This window comes from Rhinolophus hipposideros, assembly GCF_964194185.1.
Source record: "Rhinolophus hipposideros genome assembly, chromosome: 18".
In the NCBI taxonomy this organism is placed as follows: Eukaryota; Metazoa; Chordata; class Mammalia; order Chiroptera; family Rhinolophidae; genus Rhinolophus; species Rhinolophus hipposideros.
In genome coordinates this window covers 35,311,280-35,339,209 of record NC_138064.1, presented here as the reverse complement: position 1 = coordinate 35,339,209, position 27,930 = coordinate 35,311,280, and the positions used below count along the sequence as shown (strand labels likewise).

Sequence of the window (27,930 nt, the reverse complement as noted above, 5' to 3'; positions counted from 1 at the left end):
CTTTATTTAACACATCACAGTTATACTAAAATTAAAATTAATAGATGATGGTTTTATTTATCTGTGTCTTTTATTATAATACAACTTCAAATCCTTTTGGATAAGAGATAAGGTAGAAATAACAAATAAGTAATAAGTTCAGTGTTTAATTGGTTATACCAGGCATTTGTTCTTTTTCCTCTTCTCAGGAACTTAAACTGAGGTAAGTTCTAGTATCTAGTTTATGTTGATATAATAAAACAAGTTAGGAAGTATTCTTTCTTTTATAGTCTATAGAAAGAGTGTGTGTAAGATCATTGTTATATCTTTCTTAAATAATTAGTGGAATTCATCAATTAAGTTGTCTGTGCCTAATTTACTTTGTAGAAAGATTCTGAAATAATAGATTTTATTTCTTTAATATATATACATGTCTGTTAAGATTTTCTGTTTCTTCTTGTGTAGGTTCTGATAAAATGCATTTTTCTAAGAATTTATTTATCTTGCCTAAATTTTCAAATTTACTGTCATGTAGCTGTTTGTAATATCTTCTGAGTATCTTCAATGTCTTTAGGATACAAAGTGGTGCCTTTTTTTTTTTTCTTTCCTGGTATTAGTCATTGAGTCTTTCTCTATTTTTTTCCTTGATGGGGATGGGTTTCACCAGGAATTCATATTATTGGTTTTTCCAAAGAATCAATTTTTGTGCTTTGGTGATCCTATTTTTTTTTTTTTATATTTCATTACTGTCTATGTTCTTTTTCTTTGATTCAATTTTACCTTTTCTGTTTTTTGAGATGGATGACAGGATCATAGGTTTCAACCTTTCTTCTGCTCTAATAGATCCATCTAAAGCTGTAAATCCTCCACTAATCATGGTTTTAGCTTCAACCCACAAGTTTCAATATGTTCTATTTTTATTATCATTAAGTTCAAATTATTTTCAAATTTTCATTGTGATTTTCTTTTTGACCTTTGAGAGATTTAGAGGTATATTGTTTAATTTCTGAACAAATGAGAGTGTTCTATTTTTTCTTTTATTGTAATTGTTATGAATGAAAGAGGTAAAAGGCAGCCCATGATACGCATCAGAGAGTATTACTTCAAAAGTGGGAACAAAATAAGCACCATTCATACCCAGAGGTGGTAAAACCTGGGACCACGTGAGTGGTAGGAGCCAAGCTCATGGCCGTTATGCACCTCACCCCACCCAACACTACTACACACAACCATCACAAACCAGGCAGCAGAAACAAGTATCTTTTTTTTTCAAGAGGAAGCGATGTTAAATAAGTACCAAAATTATTACTGAACCATAGATAAATAAGTAATAATCACGTTAAATAGGAAAGGGACACAAGAAATTGATCCCAGCAGGCTTACAATGCCTGGAGAAATAGAGGAGATCAGCCTCTGTTACTATTTTCCACCACTACCACCACCAGCAACTTCAATCCCTCCCTCCTTGTGAGCTGCACAGGCCTAAGCAGCAGGCGTTTCAGCAAATAATCTCAACAGCAAAGATAAGAAGTAATTAAAAATCATCAAATGTTTGAGACACATACCAACACTGAGATAAACCTTGAAGAAACAGTTACTAGAGTAACCAGGGGAGACCTTTAAGAATAATTAATGTCATGAAAGCAAAGGAGAATATTGCATCTACAAAAAAGAATTAGGCGGTTATAAAAAAAATTAACTGATATTGGTTTGAAATAGTTGAACTTAAACTACACTGGCAAAGTCTCCTTAAAGTTCAATTTTTTAAGTAAAAAAAAATTACTTGATTTAAGGGAATGAAAAATTCTTTGAAAAAAATTTTGATAGGAATAAACTCACAAATTGAGTTTAACAACAAATCTTTAAATGCATAACTTCATTTTTATTTAAGGTGCTGCATTTTGGGATGTTATCCCTTGGAGGATTACTTTCTTGAAAAAGAAGGCATTTTTCTCCTTTTGGATTTATTGGCAGTAAGTATGATTATAATGACTGTAAAACAAAAAATAAATGTCTATATTAACCCTTTCCAAACGGAGTACCACAGAACATTATTCTGTGATAAAAATGTACCCTCAAATCATTCAAATGTTTGTTTTTATCAAAATCCCTATAGGAGATTTGTAATATGCATTGGCATATTAAAAGTTCTGAAAATTCCTCCAGTGAAGAAACCAGTTTATATAGGTCAGTGTTCCCAAACACATGACAGTAGAGAATTTTTATGGGTTTTTTTCCCCACCAACCTTCAAAGAAACATTTTGTGAAGTGCGAGACTATATCAAAACCCTTCATCATTTATTAATAACTTCTTACTTCTTCTGTTAGTATTAAAAGTTAAGGGCCACATTAGACAAACAAGTAAAGATCAACATTACTTAAGAATCACATAGTTTACAGTAAATGTGAAGAGCGAGTGTGTCATGGACCGTTTTACAGGATGAGCAGGATTGAGCATACATAGGAAGCCTTCCAGGAAACACACTTGCCATCTTGCAGCTGTGAAACATGGCAAAGACCCTCATGTATCCTCAAAATAACCCCTTACTGACTGTCCTCAGTCCCAAGTGAGTCCATAGTCAAGATGATATGGGAGAAAAAGTATAATTTTATTTCAATAAAACTTTGGAAGGTATTCTCGGAGAGCTCTAGCTATGTCACTGGTTGCTACCATTCTTGATTTTATTAACGGAATAACCTACTTTGGTTTAGCAAAAGTGCTAAAGTTACTTGTGTCCTTTGATCTTTCTGAAAGAAAATTAGTTGACACTGGAGAGAAGAGAGCAGACTCATTACATATAAAACACTGCAAACAAAAAAAATAAGTAAATAATAATAGCTACAATAATGAAAATAATCCAGCTTGATAAACAGAAATGGGTCATAACCAGAAACCCTTGCAAAGTTCTGAAATTCAACTTAATACAGAAGGCTGTATATGTAGCTTTCCTAATATCCTGAATGATGAACAGCTCTCCATGTTTCTCCGACAAGAGCACAAGTATGCCCAGAGGCACATGGTGATGTGTGTGGGGTTCTCAAAAGCCACAAAATTAATTTGGTACAACTTCCTGGAATCTTGCTTTTACTTAAAGATTTGGAAGTAAGGAGTTAAACTTGTACATATTAAGTACTTAAATTTAAGTTAATGTTTAAGATTATACAGGTGAATTCAAAGACATTTCTCACTGTATTCACTCTCCTTCATCATTAGAGTTTCTTTTCTGGAAAGGCATGAAGACTGGGGTACGCGAAGCCGGATAGTATAGTGAGCAGAGGCAGGAATCAGTCTGAAAGGCCTCCAGAACTTGTTAGCCATCTAATTTGGACAAGTTATTGAACATCTCTGTTATCAACTTCTTCAAAACCGAGATAACAGTGTCTACCTCATGCATTATTGCGAGGATTAGATGAGTGATTATGTATGTGCGTTCGCACATGTGTACATGCATATATATATATACACACACACACACACACACACACACTTACATGCATTAGTTAGAAGAATTCCAGACACATATTTTTGCTATGTAAGTGTTTTCTATTATTATGAGTACAATTATTAGATTGTGCTTAATGTAGATTGAACCAATCAAGTTAATTATAAGTTATAAGCATTCTTTAATGAAGTTTTTATACCAACTTGAACTTTGGACATTTGCCTCTTTTGAAAGTGAAGTATAAAAACAGAAAACTCACTTGATTGAGAGTTCTGCTTACTAGAATCTACTAAAGTATTTATTGAGTGTGCAATGATAATAATTGCTAATAGTGATTAAATATTGAGAGCTTCCTATCTAACAGGAAGTCACATATTAACACATCATAATAACTCTCTAAAGCAGGTAATATTATTATCTTTCATTTAATAAAAAAAGGAAGCTGATAATGTTTGTAATTCGGACAACAGGTTTCCTGTTTCCTTTGCGATATTCTATTAGCTGTATACTATAAGAGTTAATCAACAAAAAATATTTCCAATAGAAGCCTTCACTGTGTGGAGGAAATTGCTCTGGATAGACTTCTCTCTACTATTTTGGTTTTCTGAAAACTAGTTGGAGCAAAACAAAGGAAATAGGCTTGATAATTTTTATTAAATTCTTAAATATTCTTATGGGTGCTGATTTTCCAAATACAAAAATTACAACTCGTTTTGATTTATTTTGATATATGACTGCCATTTGAAATTACCATCAGTTATTCTCTTAGTAACAATGAGTTTATAGGTAGTATGAGTCTTTACAAACCTTAATAAAGCATGTAAGTTGGAAAGACCCTATAATTACAGTGACCTATGCATAGTACAGTTGATGTTGCTCCACTTAAAATGAACATCTTTAGTGATTTTTGCAATCTCTCTTTTTCCTAGTCAACCAAATCAGTTACATTTTTGGTCATGACATATGTTTATGACTACATCAGAATTATATTGGATCTTTTTATTCTTTTTAACTCCTAATGTTTGAAAATGTATTCATTAAAATGAGTATCTATTTTAGCAGGAGATTATCATAAATCATACTTAATTAAAGTTTGAATTTTATGTCAATCATGTAGAAGAAACATTGATTAATACAAATGTTTCTCCTTTTTTTTAAGGTGATAGTTCTTTATATATATTACAACTTTTTTTCTTTTTCTGTTTCCTTGTAAAAGTTGAACCAAAAGAAATTCTGTAATCTAATACTTGGAATAATGGTTGAATTTTGTGATAATCCCAAAACTACGGCTCATGTCAATGCTTGGCGAGGAAAGAAGGACCAGACAGCTGCTAGTCTTTTAATAAAATTGTGGAGAAAGGAAGAAAAGGAATTAGGAGTAAAACGTGATAAACATGGGAAGATAATTGGTGAGTTTATAATTGTTAGTAGAAGCACTTAAATACGTATTTTTAAAAAGAGATCTTTAAAAGATCCTAGGAAAATATGAAGACTTTCACCCATTTGTTTAAAGTTCTTTTCACAGGGTTTGCAGGTCTTGCTATCTCAATTTTGTATGATTAGAAGAAAACTGAGTAAATTAGCAGATTCATATTTTTATAGAAAATTTCAGGAAATGGTATTTGATTATATTCTTTTTGAACATTTTTCATTTTTCAAGTACAGTTAACATACAGTATTATATTAGTTTCAGGTGTACAACATAGTGCTTAGACATTTAAATAACTTACGATCACCCTGATAAACATAGTATCCATCTGAGACCATACATAGTTATTACAATATTATTAACTATATTCCCCCATAACTATTTTGTAATTACCAATTTGTAGTTCTTAATCTCTTTCCCCTTTTCAACCATCCTCCCAAACGCCTTTGATCTGGCAACCGTCAAAATGTTCTCTGTATCTGTGAGTTTGTTTATGTTTTGTTCATTTATTTTGTTTTTTTAGATTCCACATATAAGTGAAATCATATGGTATTTGTTTTTCTCTATCTGATTTACTCCACTTAGCACAATGCTCTCTAGGTCCATCCATGCTGTTGCGGGTGGCAAGATTTCTTTCCTTTTTATGGCTGAGTGATATTCCACTGCATACATGTATAACTTACTTATCCATTCATCTAGTGATAGACACTTAGGTTGCTTCCATATCTTGGCTATTGTACATAATGGCTGCAGTGAACATATGGATGCATATGTCTTCATGAATTAGCGGTTTTGGTTTCTTCGGATAAATACCCAGAAGTGGAATTATTGGGTCTATATTTATTCTTGTAGTCGTTTTAAAGTCTATTTTGTCTGGTACAAGTATTTCTACCCCAGCTTTTTTTTTTTTTTTCCATTTTCATGAATTACATTTTTTTCAACCTGAAGTGAGTCTCTTGTAGGCAGCATATATAAGAGTCTTGTTTTCTTATCCATTCAGCCAACCTATGTCTTTGGAGTAGAGCATTTAATCCATTTACATTTAAAGTAATTGTTGAATACCAGAGGGTAAGGGAGGAGGAAGGTGGTAGATGAGGATAAAGGGGATCCAATATATGGTGATGGAAAGAGAACTGACTCTCGTGGTGAACACCCATTGTGATATATAGATTATGTATTACAGAATTGTGCACCTGAAACCTATGTAACTTTACTAACAATTGTCACCCCAATAAACTTTAATTAAAGTTTGAAAAAAAATAAAGTAATTGTTGATTACTTTAACAATAGATATGTATTTATAGATATTTTATTATTCATATTTTTCATCTTTTTTTCTTATTATTTAAAAATTCCTTTAACATTTCTTGTAACACTAGTTTGGTGGTGATGAACTCCTTTAGCTTTTTCTTGTCTAGGAGGCCCTTTATCTTTTCTTTTCTAAATAATAGCTTTTATGGGTAGAGTAATCTTGGTTGTAAGACCTTGCTTTTTATCACTTTGAACATTTTGTGCCATTCCCTCTGTTCTGCAAAGTTTCTGTTGAAAAATCAGCTGACAGTCTTATGGGAATTCCCTTGTAGGTAACTAATTGCTTTTCTAATTGCTGCTTTTAAGATTCTTTGTCTTTCACCTTTGACATTTTAATTATGATGTGTCTTGGTGTGGGCCTCTTTGGGTCCATGTTGTTTAGGACTCTGTGCTTCTTGGGCTTGTATGTCTGTTGCCTTCACGAGGTTAGGGAGGTTTTCTATCATTATTTTTTCAGATAGGTTTTCAATTCCTTGCTTTCTCTTCTCCTTCTGTTACACCTATGATGTGAATGTTGATATGCTTGATGTCGTTTCAGAGGCCCCTTAAACTATCCTTTTTTTTTTTTTTTTTTTTTTTTACTGTTCTATTTGGGTGTTTTCTGCTACCTTATGTTCTAAATTGCTAATTTGATCCTTTGCTTCATCTGATCTACTGTTCATTCCTTCTAATGTATTCTTCATTTCAGTTATTGTATTCTTCACTTCTGACTGGTTCTTTTTTTGTTTTCTCTCTACCCATTTTTTCTCTGTCTCTTTGTTGAAGTTCTCATTGAGATCACTGAGCATCCTTCTAACTAGTGTTTTGCACTCTGCACCTGGTAGATTGCTTGTCTCCACTTTGTTTAGCGCTTTTTCTGGAGTCTGTCCTATTCTTTCATTTGGGTCAAGTTTCTTGGTCTCGTCATTTTATCGACCTCCCTGTGTTTGTTTCTATGTATTAGGTATGCTTGCTATATCTCTTGGTCTTGGTAGAGTAGCCTTATGTAGTAGGTGTCCTGTGGGGCCCAATGGTGTAGTCTCCCTGGTCACCTGAGCTGGGTGTTCCATGAATGTCCTTTTTGTGGGTTGTGTGTGCCCTCCTGTTGTAGTTGAAACTTGATTGCTATTGGTACATCAGTGGGAGGGAATGACCCTCAGGTGGATTGGTTGTGAGGACTGGCCATGACTTTAGTGGAAGAGCTGTTGTGCAGGGGCTAACTCTACAGAGCAGGATTCACTTTAGCAGGGCTCTGGTGCCTACTCAGAGTACCCGTTGGGTGTATCATTTGTAGAAGTGGTTGGCTAGTGATCTGAAGCTGGCCACTGGGTGTGTTTGTTCTGAAGCCTTTTGGGAGGTACTTTGCTATAGACCAAGGTTAGCTGCTGCCTGTGTCCTGCCCAGGGCCATTTGGTATGAGCTACAAAGTGATCTGCAGATGGTTGCCACTTTTGCTGGGCCTGGGAGAGGCTAAGTTGCAAACTGAGGCCAGCTAGTGCTTGTGCCAGGCTCGGGGCTATTTAGCAAGAGGTATGGGACATGCTGAGGCCAGATGCTACTTTTGGGGGGTTTGACCAAGGTAAGCCATTTGTATGGGAAAGCAACTGGAAGCAGTTTAGGTGGGCCCGCAAGTTGGATGCAGTGGGGTCTCAGGAAATCACTAGGGCACAGTGAATGGATGAACCAGGTTGATAGAGACTCAGATATGGTGGCTGCCTGGATGTACAGACTGGGAGAGGGAGGGTTTAACAAAGGAACAATGACTTCTGTCTGGGAGAAAGCCACGCCTCCAGCCCTCACTCTGAAGCCAGTCAATTCAGTTCCTCCTTCTGTGTCCCTGGTGCCTTTTGAGCTGCTGCCCCAGCGCTGAAGCTCAGAGCAAGTCAGCCTGTCAATGAGTAAGTCTCTGCTTGGGCCCTTTAAGAGGAATGCCGGGGACTCCAGCCTCACTCAGGCACAATCAGCACTGGTTTTCACAACCAGAATTTATGGGGACTTGTCTCCCCAGCACTGGAGCCCTGGGCTGGGGAACCTGATGTGGGGCTGGGATCCCTCGCTCCTCAGGTACCTCAGCACCCAAGATATCCCTCCTGATTTTTAACACCCCACATGAGTGTGGGACCAGCCCGTTCCGTGTCCACCACTTTACCAGTCTTGCAGTGGCTTCTTCTGTATGTCCTTAGTTGTGGGACTTCTATTAGCTAGACTTCAGGTGATTTTCAGTGATGGTTGTTCTGTAATTAGTTATAATTTTGATGTGGTCATGGGAGGAGGCGAGTACAGTGTTTTCCTACTTTGCCATCTTAACCAGAAGCCTTTGGTTGTATTCTTTAATTTGAAAAAAAACTATCAGTATTTCCCAAAAGTTACCTGCTTTTACAAATAGATTCAGTAATATTTCATTTACCAATAAAATTTGGTATGTAAATAGAGTGCTTGAAAACACTCTTGAAAAAGCTATGGTATTTTATAATTTAATTTTTATATGAAAGAAATAACCTTTCTAAATAAAAATAAATCAAACGTTTCATGAATTTCAATTACTAGAATCTAAATTAATGAAGTTTACAATATCAGAATCTATAGTTCATTTATTCTACAATGTTACATTACATTTTATAGACCTCTTAAGATTCTTATTATGGTTCATCTGAACTGTTAGTATTACCTATTTTTAAATGAAAATACTTGCCCTTTAACTTCTGATGATTTCTGTCTTTTGATTTTTTTATTTCTGAGTTTTGATCTATAACATCATGAAATAGTTTTTATATTTATAGTTTAATATATAGAAACCAGAAGCAAAGGAGATTACATCATTGTTAAACTTACATTGTTCAATTTCTGGATTTCAAAAATAGAAAAGTTACATAGGAGTTTCACTTTTTAAAAAGTAATTATGTGAAATTTTCATATTTTACATAAGCGATAAAAATAAAAGCTATAAGTTTTGCCACAGAATGGGGATGAAATCAGAGATTACTTATGTTTTCAAAAGAGTAACTAACCATCTACAAGGCACTATTTTACTGTTATGTATTTTATGATGTCTAGTCTAAAATCTCAAAATTATATATTAATTTACTACAGTTTTTATCTGTCCTTTCTGTTTTCATGATATCTAATGATTAGATACAAAGAAACCTCTATTTACTAATTTTCAAGAAGAGCAAAACATCATTCCACAGCCTGCTAACTGCCCAACTATTGCAGTTATGGATGTTGCTGAGAACATTAGAGCAAAAATTTATGCTGTGTTGGGCAAACTAGGTAAGAAGCTATTCGTCAGATTCATAAGAGCTTCTCTGTTTTGCTAAGTATGTGAGCTGATTTTACTTTGGAATCCATTTTTCAAACATGATGAACAAAAGTCCGTCTATACAGATAAATGCAGGTTCCATTGTTAACCCAGTGCCCAGGCCACACTCCTGATCAATTAAAGCAGGGTGTGTGGGGCTCAGACCTCACTATTTTTCAAGTCTCCCATGGCAATTCCATGTGTGCAGCCAGGATTAAAGGCAGTTACTTTGGATGACTGGGCTTAAATACTAGAATTCTGCATTGCCTGAGTTGGTTTAAATCCTTGCTTCTTGTTAAGGAAAAGTCCTCACCGTTCAGGTTCTGAAAGTACAATGTCATGGTCTCACCACAGCACAGAAGTATTCCTCTTTAATAACAAGATAAGGATAACCTGGCAGAGGTTTGTTAGTAGGAAGAAGTCAGAAGGCAGAAGTAGCTTTTTCATAAATCAAAATGAAATCCAAGGGAAATGGTTGCATTTATTTTTATGATAGATGTCTGCATTTTGGAATCACTTGTCCTGTTGAAGTAATTATCTCTTTGTAACCTTTGTTTAGATTTTGAAAATTTACCTGGACTATCCGCTGAAGATTTTGTCACCCTCTGTATCATACATAGATATCTTGATTTTAAAGTGAGTACCTTCTTAAGCTTGTGATTAAAATCTAGTATGGCAAAAAGCCAGTTGGGAAATAAAAGATCTCTTCATAGTTGTGAGCAATTGCTCACTTACTGTGTAGCTTTTACTTTCCATCTGATACTATTCAAAAAACATACACTCGATTGTGTATTTTCCATGGGATAAGATTTCATCCAACTATTAGTTTATAAAAGAAGATGGTTGTTACTGACATAGAGCTATTCAGAAGCCTAACATAATGTTTAAAATATAATTTCTTCTCGTTATCAATAATTAGGAGCTAGAATTAAATTAATTATTGCTTATTAAAATAAATTATTACGACGTATTTTATTATCACTTTATATAATGATCAACAATCAATTATAAGATGTTAGGTTGCTCACGTTGCTGGTTATATTTTTCTTAAATAAATGTGTTTGAAGTTTCAGGAAAGTCTTTTCAAGTAAACATTTTCTTCTACTAATATTAGTATACTATGTATTCGAATGTTGTAAATGAATAAACGTCTATTTTCAAATAAAAACAAGACTAAGTTTTATCCCTCTCCTGAATATATAAATTTTTCTCAAAATGTAAACATACTCAAGCACGTTAATTTCCAGACAACCCAGAATATGCGATGGAGCTATTGGCATGATTGGAACTATGGGAGTTAAGAACTTGAGATTCAATTATTGCCTTAGCTAGAAGGGGAGGGGCAGGGCCCTGTTTCTCAGGGTGGCTGGGTTCTAGAGTCCCAGGAATTCCCACGTTCATTGTCATGTAAATTGAGCTTGACCTAGCCTTCAATGCAGAGCTTTAAGAAGGAAAGCATCAGTAGTTCAGGAGGATGAGAGGAAAGCAGCACTTTCTGCAGCTGTTAAAACAGACTGACTATAAAAACCACAGGGCAGTGATGATGGCAGTGAACTAGACTTAAGTAATAGAGCCTCATCCATGAACACCTTATCATTGAAAAACATTTGTTAAATTACCTCTGAATACTCAAATGTAACTAGTGCTCCAAATCATTCCCAATGCACTTAACCTATTCTTTAGGAGTAAGTTCGGAAAAGCTGATCAGTGTTAACTTCAGAACAATCCAAATAAAGTATTAGCTAAAACTGAGTCGTTTATTTTTGGTTAATTTCACTTTTTTTAAACTTAAACTTTGTCATAACAGATTGGAGAAATATGGAATGAAATATATGAAGAAATAAAATTAGAATACTTAAGACCAGTCACTACAGATAAACGTATTTTGGAAGCTATTACAACAGCATCAGAAAATATTGGGAAGATGGTTGCCTCTCTGCAAAGCGAGATAATTGAAAGCCAAGCACGCCAAGATGTGCAAAATGAACAAAAAGTATATGCAAAAGTAAGCCACAGATACCACTGAGGCACAAGATGATAATTTCATTGTATAAACTAGTTGAAGTTATCCATAGGATATACTTGTCTTACTTGTGGATGTTTTAGCACTTAAGTTATTTTGTAGTTTTATAGTTACTTCCAGTGTCTTTGTACAGTTTTTAAAGACACCATGGAGTTAAGAGCTTGATATTTGATTGCTACATTCAACGCTGTTTTGTGGCATTATATAATAATTTTATTTTATAATATAATTATATTATATTAATTATATTAATTATAATTGATTATTAATTAATTATATTATATACTAATATACTTATTAGTATATAATAATTTTACTTCTACAGGCCTACCTTTTAAAAGGTAAACATTGAGACACTCTCATTTTTCAAAATGTCAAACTGAGTTCCAAACATTGTGGGCTATTTAAATGTATACATTTTGCAAATTCTGACAATCAGCATGTCTCTGTGACTATCACTATAACCTCGCTAATAAAGTCGGCCTCATCCCTAACTGTGATAAGGCCTCACTGGTGTGCCAGCCAGGAGCATATCGATAAGCTCCATCCTCACCTCAGGGCGAAAACACGTACTATGAGCGTTTTGTAAATCTAGGATAAACTGGTCTCTGACTTTAGCTATTCAGAAAACACCTGTCAGGAAAACATAAGCCATTTTCCTAAAGCTTTACACAGGTGGAAAACTGACATGTCAGAAGCTTTTGGTCAAATAGGTTAAGTGACTATTTAAATTCACTTGTCCACAGACACAAAGATAATGTAGATTCCCCATTTATGCTTGCTGGTCCTTTATGACTATAGTGAAATATTTAAAGCCCTTTCCGGTGATTTCCAAAGTGTGTTCTATTGCCTGCTCTTTTCACATTTTTAAATGTGAAATATCTTCAGCCTAGTGGAACTCTGTCTGTATCCACCTATGAATTCTGCTCCAATTTAGGCACCTCCTTGCTTGAAACTTTTGTTTGCTAAGAGTTTTTATTGCATGGATGCTGCCATTTAAAGCGTTTATTTGCTCTCAGGTGGGGTAGCCCTGTTGGAAGTTTAGCTGCCTCCTGAGTTCTGTTAGGAGGCAGAATGTCTGCTGTGTGGACTAGCTATTGTCAATTTGTTGGTTATTGTTGATTTGGTATGGCTCTGACCCCACTTGTTTTTTTAGCAGCTGTTTAATAATACTCTTAGGTTCATGATTTAAATCCAACAGTATATTTTACACCAACCAAAGGCATGAGTATCCTCTGACTATATATGTATATTTAGTGGCTCCCCTGTTGAGTATAGTTTTCGCAGTTTGTTAGTTACCTCCCTAGACAGCATACCATAAAAACGCAGCACTCTCAAAAGAAAAATAAAAGTAAAAAATGCTTGCCTTGCTGCAGTCATAAATTAGAAGTAGTTTTACAAATATGATCTTGTTTAAACTATTTTCAGTGGCAGCAGGAATCTCTTTATGTTGCCATGAATTTGCTATTGGGTCACTTATATGTTTTGTTCTGGATTGTTATCCGTCTTCACAAGTGATAATCATGGAAAACAATCAGTCTTGCTGAGAATGATTATTGGTATTTTTATATTTCTATAAACAACAGTTTTACATTACATTTCATGGAAAGTAGTTCAAAGCTTAGACACATAATAAGGGAAGGATTTCTTTTTCTGTATTAATACTTTTGCCTTTTAAGTATTCTTAAGTTCATAAAGTTCATAAAGTTCATAAGTTGTTGAACTTTATGATTCCTCTAATCCTTCTGCTAGTCAGCCTTGAATTTTGCCTTGGCAAAAACTAGGTCTTCCTTCAAAGTAGGGGCTTTCATGCCCATTGGTATCTTTTCATAGAAACTAGAACTCTTAATTACATTTCTCATTTCAGATCCAAGCCTCCCACAAGCAAAGAGAATTGGCTAATAAGTCATGGGAAAATTTCTTGGCTAGAACATCAAATGCTAAAACTTTAAAGGTAGGATTTTTTTTAAATATTGAGATATCCACAACAAATAGCCAACTTTGACAGACTTCTTCAGAAATAAACATTCATTCGTCTTTTTCTGTTGAACTTTCTGTAGAATACTAATATTATTAGATCTTTATATGCACTGTAGAATGATAATTGAAACCATGAATTTTCACAATTACAGAAGACGCTACTCTGAGTTTTACTTGGTTTATTATTGGGAAGCAAAGGAGGTCTTTCTGGTTTGTATAAAGGAAATGAGAGCTAGCTAGCCTTCATATTCATTGATCTGTTCTATAAGAAGCAGAGAGGACAGAGAAAACAATTGTACATATTATTCTCTCTCCCACAGATGTTTCCCCTCCAGGAACACCAAAAGAAACATTTTATTAAAGTTTCAATGTGAATTTGGGATAAACAACCCTTCAGAAAATGTGATAAGCTGCTTCAGCTAGAATCTAGAAACTAAGGAGTTTATAATGCTAATTGTTCACTTTGAATATATGAGAAGCGCCACGATTTCCAAAATCTCATTACTTTTTTCCAATTTTTCCATTAATACTTTGAATACACTATTATGTAACATTATATTAATAATTCTTCCTCTAAATAGGATATTGTTAAATGTTAGTCCACGAAAGTAGTGGAATCATTTTAAGATAGCAAAACCAAAGCTAAGAACACACTTGTTCAAAGTACCATGTCTCTCTCTTCTCATGGAAAGTTCTTCACAACTTTATTTACAAAATATTCTCATAACTACCTGTATTTAAAAGGAACAGTGAATGAAAATCATCCCCTTCCGTGCAGGTCATTGGTTACCTTGACTTTCACCTGTTCTGGTGGCTCAAATACTGAGTTTGAATATAACTGCAACAAATTATGTAATTTATATTATTCTGAGTGCTTGAAACATTTAAGTGCACTGAATTAGTATTTAATGTATGCAAAATATTTTGAAAACATGCATCATCACCTGATGTAAATTCAGTAGCTTATTCAATTAAGTATTAAAAATTGAACCTGATTTCCTTAGGACCTGCTTTATTCCTGCTTTATTCATCTATGACCATTACCTCTAGAAATCTCCGTGATGTTTTCACGTGACTGGTATCTTCTGCAATATACAAAAGATATAACTTGCTAATAATAACTATATTCGTAGCCTAAATGAGTAAATGAAGAATCCAGTGCTAATAAATAGTCAAATAATAAGCTAAACACAATTAAATGTAACTTGAATGCTTCATTGTAAGTACCACAGTTAATGCTTTAATAGAAATATTATTTTCTAATTTAAAAATCTTCAGAAAGCAAAAAGACTTCAGGACAAAGCTATAGAATCCTCTAGATACAATGGGCGACCACCAAATGCAATATTTCACCAGACAACTATTAAAGGCCTAAACACAACGGTAAGGTATTTTTTCTTCATAGCTTTTCTTAGCAGATACTGAATTTAGCCCTCAAAATGTTCTTTCCATGGGGTTTTGTTTCATATTTTTTATTTTCGCTGTCCAAATTTCACATAGTTAAGGTATATTGATCTCCAAGGTGCCTCCACCGTCACCCAGTGCTGGTTTGGTCTAGACCCAGCCTTCCAGGATGCCCAAGAAACCGCCACAAACACTGGTCAGAATATATTTCTACATCTCTTTGGCAGAAGATGTGCAGTGCCTCCTTTGGCTGGCAGATAGATCTATGCCACATTCCCGTGTCCTGGTGTCCTCTTCTAGACGTAATTTGGCCCTGACTGCGAAGCTGAGAAGCAGTAGAAGGAGAATCCAAACCCATTTGCCTGGCTCCAAAGCCCTTAGGCTTCCATTATGCCATGCTGCCTCCTAGTTACTTATATGTACATTTTGTGACTTTTCCAAAGGAAGCGGCAAGATGAATGGGTTTTTCTCTTATTGAAAATTGTTGTAAGTGGACTCTTAGATATTTGCCTTTTGTTTTTTTAGGTGCCCTCTGGTCAGGTAGTAACACTGGAAAGCACTCCTGCCCGTTTAACAGGAGGACCTCTGGCTGAGACAGACATTGCCCTTAAAAAACTGCCTATTCGAGGAGGAGCCTTACAAAGGGTGAAAGCAGTAAAAACTGCAGATGAGCCAAAGAAGAGTGTTCCTAAATAAAATGCTCTAGAGACTTTTTGAGATAAATTCTGCTTATAGTTTTTTTTTAGTTAAATAAATTATTATATACAAAGATAAAGCAAATATTTTAGAATAAAATACTATAAAAATAAAAGCAACCACATATAATTTATTGAAAATATCAACATGTAGCATCAGGAAAGCATATATTTCTTTGAAAAGATTACTAATTCTCTCAACTGAAATTATAAAACATATTGTATCTGTTAAGACCATTTTGATTGCATAGGAACTACTCCAACTGATTTAACCCCTCCCCCTAAAAAAACTTATAGTCTCTGTAGCTATCAATCTGGGAATAATTAAGACTACCAACATTGTTGGATCTAGGGACTGAAACTCTGTGAGTAGGATCTTCTTCCCTAGCAGCTACTGGATCAAATTCTGGGCGATATCCAGTAGAAAGGAGTGCGAGCCTGTCTCTAAGCAGTCCTGTAACTGCCTCTGCGTCTTGGGATCCCTGACTCGCTGCAGGCCCATTCCTGAGCCATTCACCATGACGTTGGCCAGAGCTGAGTACTGCCTACTTGTGGAACCAGAAGCAGGCCAGCACCATCCACGGCATATGGATGGACAGTTATCATGAGTCTATGTAAATACTGGTCAGCAAAAACATTAGCAACAAATACATTGGTCAATGCAAAATAAGTTATCTCTGTGATAGAAAGCAAATGTTAGTCATGAATTAAACAATGAAAAATTAAAAATACAGATGGTTTTATTTTAATATATAAATATGCAAAGCAAACTATGCTACTTCTCTTCTTTAATGGGGAAAGGAAAGGGAGAGTGGGGAAGTGTTTTCCCTTCTTTCGTAGTGGAGGTATCTGGCCAAAGAATAGGAGGTCGATGCCTTAATGCTGGATGTGGAGTAGTGTCTGTTCCCTGTATGCCCTGATGAGGTTTCCATAGCCTGTCTCCGTCCTCATCAATCTTCTCCTCCACCCGGGAAACCAAAAGTTGAGTTCATGTCCAGAGCTGGGAGAGAAAAGAAATTGTGTTCTTAGACAGAAAAATATACCGGAATTTGTCTAGATTCTAGGCCCGTAGGGCACACTCAGCCATGTACTGCTAAATGTATAACAACTAGCTCTTCAAGAGGAAAAAGCCCTGATTTGTAGTGTTTGACACTTTGCCCTCCACTATGACCAATTCCAAGCTCCCAGCATGATCCTACTGAATGCAGAGTTGGGAAGACATGCATAGAATCCACTTTCATTATCAGGTAAAAGAGGGTCCATCCTCCCATTAGGCCCACCTTCTACTTCCTTCTTCCTTCTTCTCCTCCTCCAACTCACATTCCGCCAGGAATTTTCCATTATCCTTGTCTGAGGATAGTAACACCTGCAGTGGAGGGAGAAATTGCTGCTGTTGTTGTTGTTAATGTTGTTCTTATTAGAATGAGTTGTCAGTTCACCTTTGGCCAGTGGCCTCTCACCCTGGCCCAGCTGCCCATTCAATTCTTTATGGAGTATGATCCGCAGGAGTAGATCACATGCATCAGCTTATTAGTGAGCTTTGTCCTGTCCTGCATCCCTTTCTCGATTACCACCACCCATAATGAGATCGAGCTATGAGAAGGCATAATTTGTTCCTCTTCTTCACAGGAAGTCCTGAGCACAAAGATTCCGTGTAGAGAGAAATTACTGAGAGACTAGAATGGATGTGGGTAGAAACACGGAATGATGAGATGCCCATACAAAAAGCACCAGATACACTTCAGGTACATCTCAGATACAGAATCAAGATGAAGGATCAATGGCTAACAGCAATGAGTCATTGCCCCATTTTCTAGGCTACACGCTCCTTTCTCAATCTCTAAGCTCCCTGAGGACAAGGTGAAAAACCACATTTCATTCATTATTGTAACCAGTTCCTCAGTAAATTAGATATTGAATAAGTGAGGGTGGCCTCAGCTCCTGGCAGCTTTTCCCTTGAGCCCTGCAAAGGCAGACTTTTCCTGAGCTCAAAGGAAAGATTCAGCCAACAAAATACAGGTAATGCTAAACCCAGACATGTTCAAATGTATTTACCTCAGAACAGTGATCAACTTCCTTTAAAATGATGAGGCATAAATGCTATGACATTGTTAAAGCATATGTAGAAATAGAATCGATATCAGGTGGTCGAATATCAGTTTTTGTATGTAATATTATACAACTTGACAGCTCCAGAATGATTAGGAATGACTTTGATCAAAACACTCTTTTGATGTCTGTGGACCTTCCTCCTACCATGTAGATCTTGTCCATCAGGAAGAGGAAAGTAAAACAGGGCAGGTTATTATTACCAACCAGCCATCTAACAGCTGAAGAAATGTAGATGGGCGGAGGGTAGTAACGTTGCTTAATCCAGACCCTTGCACTTGGGTAGACAGATGGCACCTAAATTTGCGTATTACAGTTCCAGCCACGCAGCAGAAAGTGAGTGAATAGGTCCACTTGTCTGACTCACTAACTCTAATGGTTTCCCTGTCTTTCCTCACATCCTGTGCTCCCTCCCACAGCACTCCTGAGCCCTAGGGGATATAGTGGCTAGACTAAAAGGTCAGGCAATTAAGTTTGCAAACCAGTCCTAGGAAAAGTGCTACATACCTCATTGCTGATTATCACTACAGTCACATTCGAAGTACTCCCCTTGGGAAGCTAGGCATCGATGCCAGTGCCTAGTGCACCCTTCAAAGCAATTTAATTGTCAGACCTTGTATCCAGCCTGACGAAAGGTGGACAGTATATTTCCTTCCATGAGTCAACTGAGACAAAATTTCAAGCTCTCAAACTGAAACTTGCTAATAAACTAAATGAAAAGAAAGTCAAAAGAATCAAAATGATGGAGTTGACTGAGCACAGATGCAAGTGGCTTCAGCACTCTTCAGTATTGACATCTTTACCACATGAGGGAGCTCATTCCATGGTTAAATTCTTGTCAGCCAGTGATTGCCTATATGGGATGAAAACCAATGAATAATTAGGTGAATAACTTTGGTTCATCTGGTTCTCAGTCTGCCTTCTGGAACAGGAGCTAACACTTTGTATCACCTTGGAGAAATGGCTGATTCTAGGGATGGGGCAGAAATACACAAGATGCATCTGGAGCGTCCTACAAAGCTCCCAATGGCCAAAGCTGGAACAATTTGAGCAACAAAATAAACTGTAGTCTTGGATTACAACCCAAAGTGTAAATAAGTGTCCAAAAGTCCATACAATATGAATAAATGATGAAAGAACAGGAAGAGAAGGAGGGAGGGGAGACAAATCTCCCATACAAAAAATTCCAGATAATTTTTGTAGGTATTCCCTCCTCAAGGTGTTGGAACATAACTCCTCATTCCATTAAGTGTTGGTTGTGCTTAATGACTCACTTCCAAAGAATACAGAATAGAGAAGGGGAAGTATTCCAGCAGAGAAACCTGGCAAACACTACCTTAGCCAAGGTTAAACATCACCAGTGCTAAGTTACGTTGATAGAGTGTACCCTTGATAAAAAGTGTTGAGAATAGTATTTTACCTCTGTAGTCTTCATCCAAAAAACCTATAACCCCAGCCAAACCACAAAATAAACATCAGGAAACAAAAATTGAGGGACATTCTGTGATATACCTGACCAATACTCAAAATTATCAAGGTCATCAAAAACATCTTAGAGCTAAGGGGACATGACAACTCAATGTAACTTGGTGTCCTGGATGGGATCCTGGAACAGAAAAGGACTATGCTTTAAAAAAAAGCTGAAAGTAAAAAAAATAAAAATAGAGACATTTTATAGGAAGAGCAGAAGAACTTTAGACATAGATACTCAATTATTGTCCATTGTTTGGCCTTACGAAGAAATATTTTGGGAACAATATTAGATGTTTTGCTGCCTGTTTTTCCTCAACCTTAAGCTCTCTGGAAAATAATTGGTTTTGAGTTAAGCAATATGAGATCAGCATAAACCTAAAGCTGTAAAACTGATTGAATCTTTTCCATAATTGAGTCAAGAATTAGTGGGGTTTTCGTTTTGTTTTTAATGATATTTTGACTGATCTAGTCAAATGATTTTGAACATGGCAAAAGAGCATACATATTGCCGTGTCCAGCGCAGACAGGAGGGCTAGGCCTGAGGGGGAAGGGTGGGAGATTAAGAAAAACACAGAGACAGGAAAGTTGGGATCAGGAGGTCCACTGTCCATGGATGGCAGAGCAGTGGCGCAGTTTTTATTTTTCACACGGTTTTTATACTGTCTGGAACAATTGTCTGTTTAAGCAAGTATTAGTAGAACTTTCTGTTATGTGTATTTGCAAGCTCGTATGTCTGAGGCTGTGATTGTGGTATCTTGTCCTTTCTGGGGGAGGACACTGAGGTGAGACGTCCCTTGGAATGAACTCGCAGGCTGCAAGGACCTTGTCAGCTTACATCCTGCTCTCCACACATAACATTCCCCACTCAACCCCATTTTGGCCAACATTTCTGTTTTCTTGAACTTGTGTTTTAATATCATAAAACCGTTTTTGAGTGAGTTATATTTCTTACTTCACCTTTGTCCTACTGAAATGACAGCTCTGTGAGTCAAAAATTGTATCTCAATTATTCAACATTGTATCCCCAAGCTCAATGAATTTTTATTGAATAAATGAATGAATGAATGAAAATATATTTTAGCAGCATTTGAGATCTTGCTTCCTCACACATCATCAGTTTGGCTCAAATAAACTCTTTTAAAACTTCCCAAAAAAGGAAAATATTTTTTTCTATATACAAATTACATGATTTGAGCCAAAAAAGGGGGGCAGGGGGTAATTTTAACAGAACATGATACCTAAGGACCATCAAAAAGGCTTCAGAATAACTGCTTTAAAACCAGAATGCCATTTTTGGCAAATGTCCTTATTTTTAATTTGTAATAATCTGATGTAGCATGTAAATTCAATTAGGAGAACTAGGGAATCATTTGTAATTAACCTATTTTGGACAGCTAATAATTCATTATATTAACACTAAAAAGTTCATATCGATGCAACAAAACTTTTATGACAACTATGATTGGTGACAACTGTTGGACAATTTTTTAGATAAAATTATGTGGTCTGGCTTTATGGCATTGAATTTTTGAGCTTCAATCATTTGCCCACAGATTATAAAAGAGAGCTGTTTTCTGAGAAAAATGATGACCCTGTGGGTCAACCTGCAGGAAATGAATTAGGCGTCTTGGGTATCTGTCTGGTCATTTTAATAAGAAAAAATAAGCCCTCCAACCAGTTTATTTTCTGAGCTTAGAGATCCATCATTAATTGGCAAGATAAAATATTTTCAACCTAGGAATTTATTAGACGTATAACCTCATTTATCTGCAACCAATTATTATATAAAACTCGGTTATATGAAGTAATGTTTGTAAAAGATACCTGAAAGCTATGCAGTCTATTATCCTTTAATATTGGAGATTCTTAACCTCGGGTTCTTGGACTCCCCTGAAATTATACACAAAATGATGTGTATATAATACAACACCTTGTAAAGGATCTATAGCTTCATCAGAATTTCAAAGGGGTCCATACTCAAAGAATATAAGCCCCCACCCCGTTAATTCAAAGTTTATCCTTGAATCAAGTCAAATCATCAGACAGTTGCATACGTTTTCAGTATTTTTTTTTTCTGTTTTTAAAATTGTTTACATTTGATTGAGTTTGGGTGTGCTGGCATCAGCCTGCATTGAAGGGAATATGTCATTGTCAGGATAGTTGAAAACAGAGCTGTACATCATGGTAGACATTATGAAACCCTAAAGGACCGATATCTATTGGCTGTTAGTCCTAGGAAAACATGGGCTTCTCCCAAACATGTTTGGTTTTTCTTACTAGCATTGTGAGTCTTGAAACTGCTCATGACTCCCTCTTCACCCTGAGAAGCAGAAAACTCAGACCAAATTTACAACTACCCCTTATCAAAGATAGAGGTTTTTATGACATGCATTTTAAACTATTAATGTAAACTAAAACTGCATATTATTAATTTATTGTCTTTATTTCGCATCATCCCAATTTCCTCATCTACTTCATCTTACCTTATTGTTTGATATATTTATTTAAAGCTTCATATTCTTTTTTAGAATAAGATGTGAGCTATAAAAAGGAAATATAAAAAACTGAGCTAACACCTAAAGACAAAAATTCTATCAAACTGTACTTTACTAAAATGAAGTTTCTTATTACCTTTCTGTTTGTTACTCCTTTTTAAAAATGAAGACAATAAAAATGAGAACATAAGAAATGTAGTCCCTAATGCATAGAAAAATATTTTAATATATAGGATGGCTCAATGATGAAATGCACATATCAGAAGCCACACAGTACACTACATCAAGATTAAATATAACTTTTTAGAACAATACTGGCATTAGTTTTGGTACAGTTTTCAAGTCAGCATTATGTATAAGATACCTTATAAAATTGGTGACAATTTTATACCACTGACTGTTGTATTAAAAAATATGTTGCATTTTAAATGGTGTTTTCTTTAAAATAAAGATGCTTAAAAGATGCCTTTTAAATAAATAACTATTAGCAAATTACCTGAAAAGACAGGAATGATCATTCAATAGTCATAAGGCAATTCACATCAACAAAAATACAACTTTCGTCAATTAAGAATTAAAGAATTAACAATTTTGATAAATACTACAGGAAATATTTGATCTCATAAATGCCAACAGAGTTAAACTTGAAGGTTGGTGTCATGTTGCTTAAGATTTGCTTAAGATATGTTCTCTTAAGTGTAAAACTCACATTTTGTAAAATCCAGTCCTATAAAGTTACAGAGGAGAAATTGTTCATATTTATTTTAATATGTCTCTTAATATTCCCTCCTATTAAACAACCCTATTGAAAAAATTAATTTCAAAAGCCTAAATACATATCCAATGTTTAAAAATTTCTTCAACAAATATGATATAAATAATTACAGTGTTAAATGGCTTTCTTATGAACTATTCATGGGAAAAAGTAAGATAATTTTAATGATTTACCAAAATGTACTATATTCCAAGATCACATAGAATTAAGAGTTTGTACATCAGAGCTCCCGTGGTTTCTAAATAACATGAACTCAGTAACAACAACAACCAAAGCCAATCATATTAGGAAAAAATATGACAAGTTTGCTAGCTTGTTGGATAAACTTGAAAAATCAAGAGGACGAAATACTGAATTTTTAAGAAAACTAAACTGCTATTCTCTTGAGTACACATTTAAATTACTTCCTGTTATCCTCTGTGGAAAATTATATTTGGAAAGCACCACCTGTCTTCTGCCCATTCCATGAGATTTTGAAAGCAAGCAGTCTACATACATGTCCCAGAAATCCTGAGCTATGCTTACAAAGACTTTATAATGTCTAGGCCACTGGGATTTTTGCAAGAACAACATGAAATTCCAGAAAGCATCCACATTGTGTGCTATCTTCAGTTCCTTGAGATCTATCAGTGTCAAAGAGCAAGCGTTCCAGCACTGGAGATCCATGTCTTCTGTAATCCCTGGGCTGACGCTGGCAAGCACTCCCTTTTGAAATTCAAAATCTGCATTAATCAGTTTGATCAGCATCATGCACCCCAGTGGTAGACAGAACCATCTTCTGGCAAAGCCCATATTCTTTTCTATACAGAAAAAAAAAAAAATGAGGGGATATATTTTTAACTTAAAAAGAAAATGATTCAATTACTCAATGATCTGTTTAAACCTAAAAAATTATAAATAATATGAATTTGTTTATGATCCAGCCAATTTTGCCTACTGTGTTGGTTTATCTCTAAGTTGCTGACTCTCAGACCTTCCTTTGAAAGGATATTACAATTGCAACTTGTTTGCCAATATTCTAATAAAGTCTTCAGCAGCCACTGAAATCCAACACATGTTTATGAGCATGCAATAGATTCATTTCATCATAAACCTTTAGAGCTGGAAGAAACCTTAAAAAGCATGTGCTCCAACCTTCTCCCTTTACAGGCTGGAAAAATTCTCAGTGATTTGGCTCAGCGTGTTTTCAGAGCTCCTATCACCCTAGCCAAGACTCTTACCACAACACATTGCAATTAAGTGGATCAAAATGCAGCCCATTATATGTGTAACCAGGAGACAAAGTTTTTCGGTTTGGGTTTTTTTTTTGTTTTTTGTTTTTTTTTTTTTTGAGATGTTACCAGTCTATTAACCCAAGTGATGCTGGAGCTCAAGCACCGTTTTAAGTTTCCAAGTTACTGATACTTTCAGTTATAGTCATTGAAAAATTTTGTTAAGCTTTACCGTATAGTAGGTCCCTGGTTTCTCTTAGGTTGTTCAGGAGCCGGAAGGAGAAGATTAACACGAAGAGGCGCGAAGACAATAAAGGTGATATCGGCTAATATGAATGACATGGTGCAAGGCCAATGACATTCAGCAAAATCTTGGATTTTCTAATGGCTCTTTACACAGGTTTCCCTTTTCCTGCCCCCTCAGTAAATCGGCCTAAAGCACGGAGGTGGAAGACAAGGAATAAAACTGTCTTTGAATTGCCACAGAGCTCCTATTTAAGGCTTGACCACCTGGGTAGGGGAGTGGGGTGGTGCAGACAGATCCAGTAGACGGGACTCACTTACCTCCTTCCCCGTACACTGACTGCCACCGGCCACCTTCCCCCAAAAGTTAGGATAGACAAATCAAAAAAACTAACTTAAACTTAGGTTATTCAGGTCGTTTCATACCGTCGAGAATTACGCACATTTTCCAAACTGACAGCGGCCACTTTATGGAGATCTAAAAGGGAGGGGCTGGGTAGGACGGGAGAATAGTTTTCCCCGTAACTTTGAGCTGACGTTCCCCAACCAATGCCCTCTTCCCGGGTCGCGTCACCTGGATACAGAAGAGGAAGCCGCGTGGGAATGGAGTGCCTTTCGCAGGTGGCGCGTCCTGGAGCTTGTCCCGCGCGCGCTGCGCTCTCTCGGGGACCGCCGGCTGCTCCTGTCGGGGAGGGACGAGAGGTCTCAGGAGGGCTCGGACCACCACCGGTCCTCCCAGCCCAACCGAACTCCCGAGGGGCAGGCGAACGGCGGGAAGCAGCGCTCAGCCACCGCTGCGAGCGCACCTGAGCTCCGCCAGCCCGAGGGGCTCTGCTGCTCCGCGCTCTGCGCTGGAGGCGCGCGATTCCCGGGCGCAGCGCTGTGGATTCCGCGGCGGCCGCGGGGGCTCTGGCTCAGCCCCGAAGCCCGCACCGCGCTCCTTTTCTTGTGACAAGGTGAGGGGGCAGAGAGTGGGTGGCCGCGCTCCCGAGTCCCCGCCCTCACCCCTCCCGAGACCCGCAGGCAATCACGTCCCGCACCCCGGCCTCTGCCACTGCGCCCGCCTCTCCTGTCCGCCTGGGGGGAAAGGGGAGCTTGAAATGACGGTGGCTCAGGGACTTACTCTCTCTATCCCTTCTTGATTCTTCCTCTCTCTCCTTGAGAAGATCCATCACAGCAATAGTCTGTCTACATAACCAAACTATCTGCTCCCTCTACCCACCCAGCCTCCACACCTTGCTGTTCTATCCAGAGAAAAACTTTCAAATCGTGGTCAGTTGTCTGAGTTCTTGACATATTTTGGATATTATACCTTTATTGGAGGTATCGTTTGCAAATATCTTCTCTCATTCAGTTGGTGGTGTTTTTGATTTGTTGATTGATTCTTTAAGATGATTTTAATAAAAATAATGCATGATTTGGAAAACATATTTGCTTAGTTAGGATAGGATTTGTTTTGGATATAATGGTAAATTAGATGGGTTGGTTAACTAGACCAACTGTTAGGTCAAAACTTCAACATGAATTTATTATAGTGATTTATTTATAAATGTGTTCTGTGCTTTTGAGTTTCACCGCTGCACTTTTTTGCTACAATGAGATACTACCTCATACCTGTTAGAATGGCTACCATCAATAAGACAAGAAATAAGAAGCGTTCAAGAAGATGTGAAGGGAACCCTTGTACACTAGCGGTGAGAATTTAAATTGGTACAACCACTATGGAAAACAGTATGGAGGTTCCTCAAAAAATGAAGAATAGAGCTATCACGTGACCCAGCAATCCCTTTTCTGGGTATCTAGCCACAAAATTTGAAAACACTTATTCATAAAGATATATGCACCTCTATGTTCATTGCAGCATTATTCACAATAGCTAAGACATGGAAACAATCTAAGTGTCCTTGACTGGATAAAGAAGATATGGCACATCTTCCATTCATATACAGTGGAATACTACTCAGCCATAAAAAATGATGAAATATTGCCATTTGTGACAACATGGATGGATCTTGAGACTATCAGGCTAAGTGAAATAAGTCAGATGGAAAAAAACAAGAACCAGACCTCATCTCTGAGTTATATCATAAACATTCTCCCTTTCTCTCTGTCACTTTAGGTCCTGACCTCATTTCAAAGACCCTTCCACTTAATGAAGCCTTACTTCTGTAATTAGGAGTTCATTTTCACTACATTACTTGGCACCTTTTTGTATTTGTACTTGGCATGTACTACTGCACATGTCGTTTTTTCCATGAGAACATGTGATCTTCCCTATTAGTTTACAAAAATACTATCTTTATGTCATGTTTTTCTAGTGACTGCCATATTATAAAATGGACACTAAATAAATAGTTTTAGCTGATTTCTCCTTCATATCCATGATATTCCCTCCACTTGGGAACTTTTGTCAGCTTTCCACAGGCTCTCAGAACTCCAGTGTTTGCTGTGAAGATTTCCTGGTTTAGTCAGATCATTGCCCTATTCATTTGCCCACATGCTTCCTACCTTCCAATCACTTAGTTGCAGTTCTGTCATACTTTTGTTTATGCCATTTTTCCTTTATACAGCATATTTCTCAAGGAAATACTGCCGTCATCACACCCCGCAGGATTCAGAAGAGCATTTCACACACAGCAGGACCATGTTGACTGACTAATGCTGAATATCTACAAAAAGAATACTTTTTCAATTCAGTGACTTTCTGACTCGTTATAATGAAAGACATTAATTTAAAGCATCCACCATTGCAACTGCCTCTAGTAAACCTTAATAACAATCTATTTATCAAAGTGTGATTCAATGACCTTGGGGAGAAACAGAGCAGGAAATGAAGTCAAAATAAATAAGTACCCTGCAGAGAAAACAACCACTCCTTGACTGCTGAATAATTGAAGGGAAAGAAGGCATTTTCTTTTTTTTTTTTTTCAGGAACACAAAATGAACAAAATACTGTCTCTGAAACAGGAGAAAAAGAAAAACTTCACGAAAGAAGGTGAAAAAAATTATTAATCCTTACTGTGGGGACAGAGCCCCAGAAAGCAGTTTCCAGGCTCTTGGCCTCATGTGGAGAGGTGCTGGCTCAGATAGTGGATGGCCGTCAGCTGTGGCTGGTTGGCCATCAGCTGTAGACATTAAGCCATTGGTCACTGATATAACTGCCTTGGCTATGGAGGGGAGCCGAGGAGAGTGAAGGAGGAGACTGAAGGAGAGTAAGGAGAGTCGAGGACAGTTGGTCGGTTGGCAGCAAAGAGGACAGCAGGTCGCACGTCGTGTAAACCCAGCCTCCAGTGAGACCATAGTGGTATGACTTCCCTACCTATGGCTCCGTGGGTGTTCCTTTTTGGCCTCACCATGTCCTGCGTTCTTATGTGGGGAGCGGGAGCAGAGACCCCACCGGACACCCTGCACGACAAATGGCGCAGCGAGCAGGATCCACCGCACGACACTTACTCATGCCAAAAAGGACCATTAGTACAAAATATTTTGTTGTCACTTTTTAAAAAAAACAAGAAATAAAAGTTTATCTTAGGTTTCGTTTATATTTATCTTTAGTTAGCCAAAACATAGAAAGTGTATAAACATCATGTATTCCAGGATCTTCATTATACTAACTCTTTCATTATTTTTTTTTAGTGGTTTCTTTAAGGATCACAATAGATGTCCTTAACTTTTCGTAGGCTGTTTAGGGTTAATATTGACTCAATTCATGTAAAATGTAGAAATCTTGCAACGTATGAATCCATTTACTCACTTTCCCATCCTTTTTGCTGTAGCTATCAAATGCATTATATCTACACACATTATAAACGCATAGTACAATGTATATTATACATTATAAATATTCCTCAGTCTGAAGAACTTATTTCGTATTTCTTATAGTGCACATCCCCTGTCAACATTTTTTTTTTTTGCTTTATCTGCAAATGTATTTTATTTCACCTTCATTCTTGGAAGATGATTTTCACTGAATGTAGAATTCTGAGTTGATGTGGTTTTGTCTGGAATTTCCATTAGTTTCTTTTTTATAGTTTCTATTTCTCTGCTAGTTTTCCTGTATTTCATTTACGATATACATATTTT

The 27,930-nt window shown here is 36.6% G+C and overlaps 2 protein-coding genes across 6 annotated transcripts in view; one reads left to right on the top strand and one right to left on the bottom strand.

Annotated features, from left to right (window-relative positions):
* CFAP69 (cilia and flagella associated protein 69) overlaps positions 1-24,085 on the top strand; it is a 65,689-nt gene extending 41,604 nt beyond the window's left edge. For 2 of the 5 annotated variants that reach the window (XM_081079198.1, XM_081079199.1), the window contains 8 exons: positions 1,871-1,952; positions 4,639-4,831; positions 9,274-9,411; positions 9,999-10,075; positions 11,247-11,444; positions 13,330-13,416; positions 14,721-14,825; positions 15,372-16,313. In XM_081079198.1, the coding sequence (XP_080935324.1) occupies positions 1,871-1,952; positions 4,639-4,831; positions 9,274-9,411; positions 9,999-10,075; positions 11,247-11,444; positions 13,330-13,416; positions 14,721-14,825; positions 15,372-15,542 (1,051 nt within the window). In that variant the 3' untranslated portion in view covers positions 15,543-16,313. Of the gene's footprint in view, positions 1-1,870; positions 1,953-4,638; positions 4,832-9,273; positions 9,412-9,998; positions 10,076-11,246; positions 11,445-13,329; positions 13,417-14,720; positions 14,826-15,371; positions 16,314-23,864 lie in introns of those variants that run through there. The other 3 variants (XM_081079202.1, XM_081079200.1, XM_081079201.1) reach the window with 3 other exon arrangements.
* FAM237B (family with sequence similarity 237 member B) lies at positions 22,769-23,185 on the bottom strand (the record flags this gene model as incomplete). Its single annotated transcript, XM_081079648.1, has 1 exon — positions 22,769-23,185. The coding sequence occupies one exon, from the start codon at positions 23,183-23,185 to the stop codon at positions 22,769-22,771; it is 417 nt and encodes a 138-aa protein (XP_080935774.1).
* Positions 24,086-27,930: the final 3,845 nt, after the last annotated feature.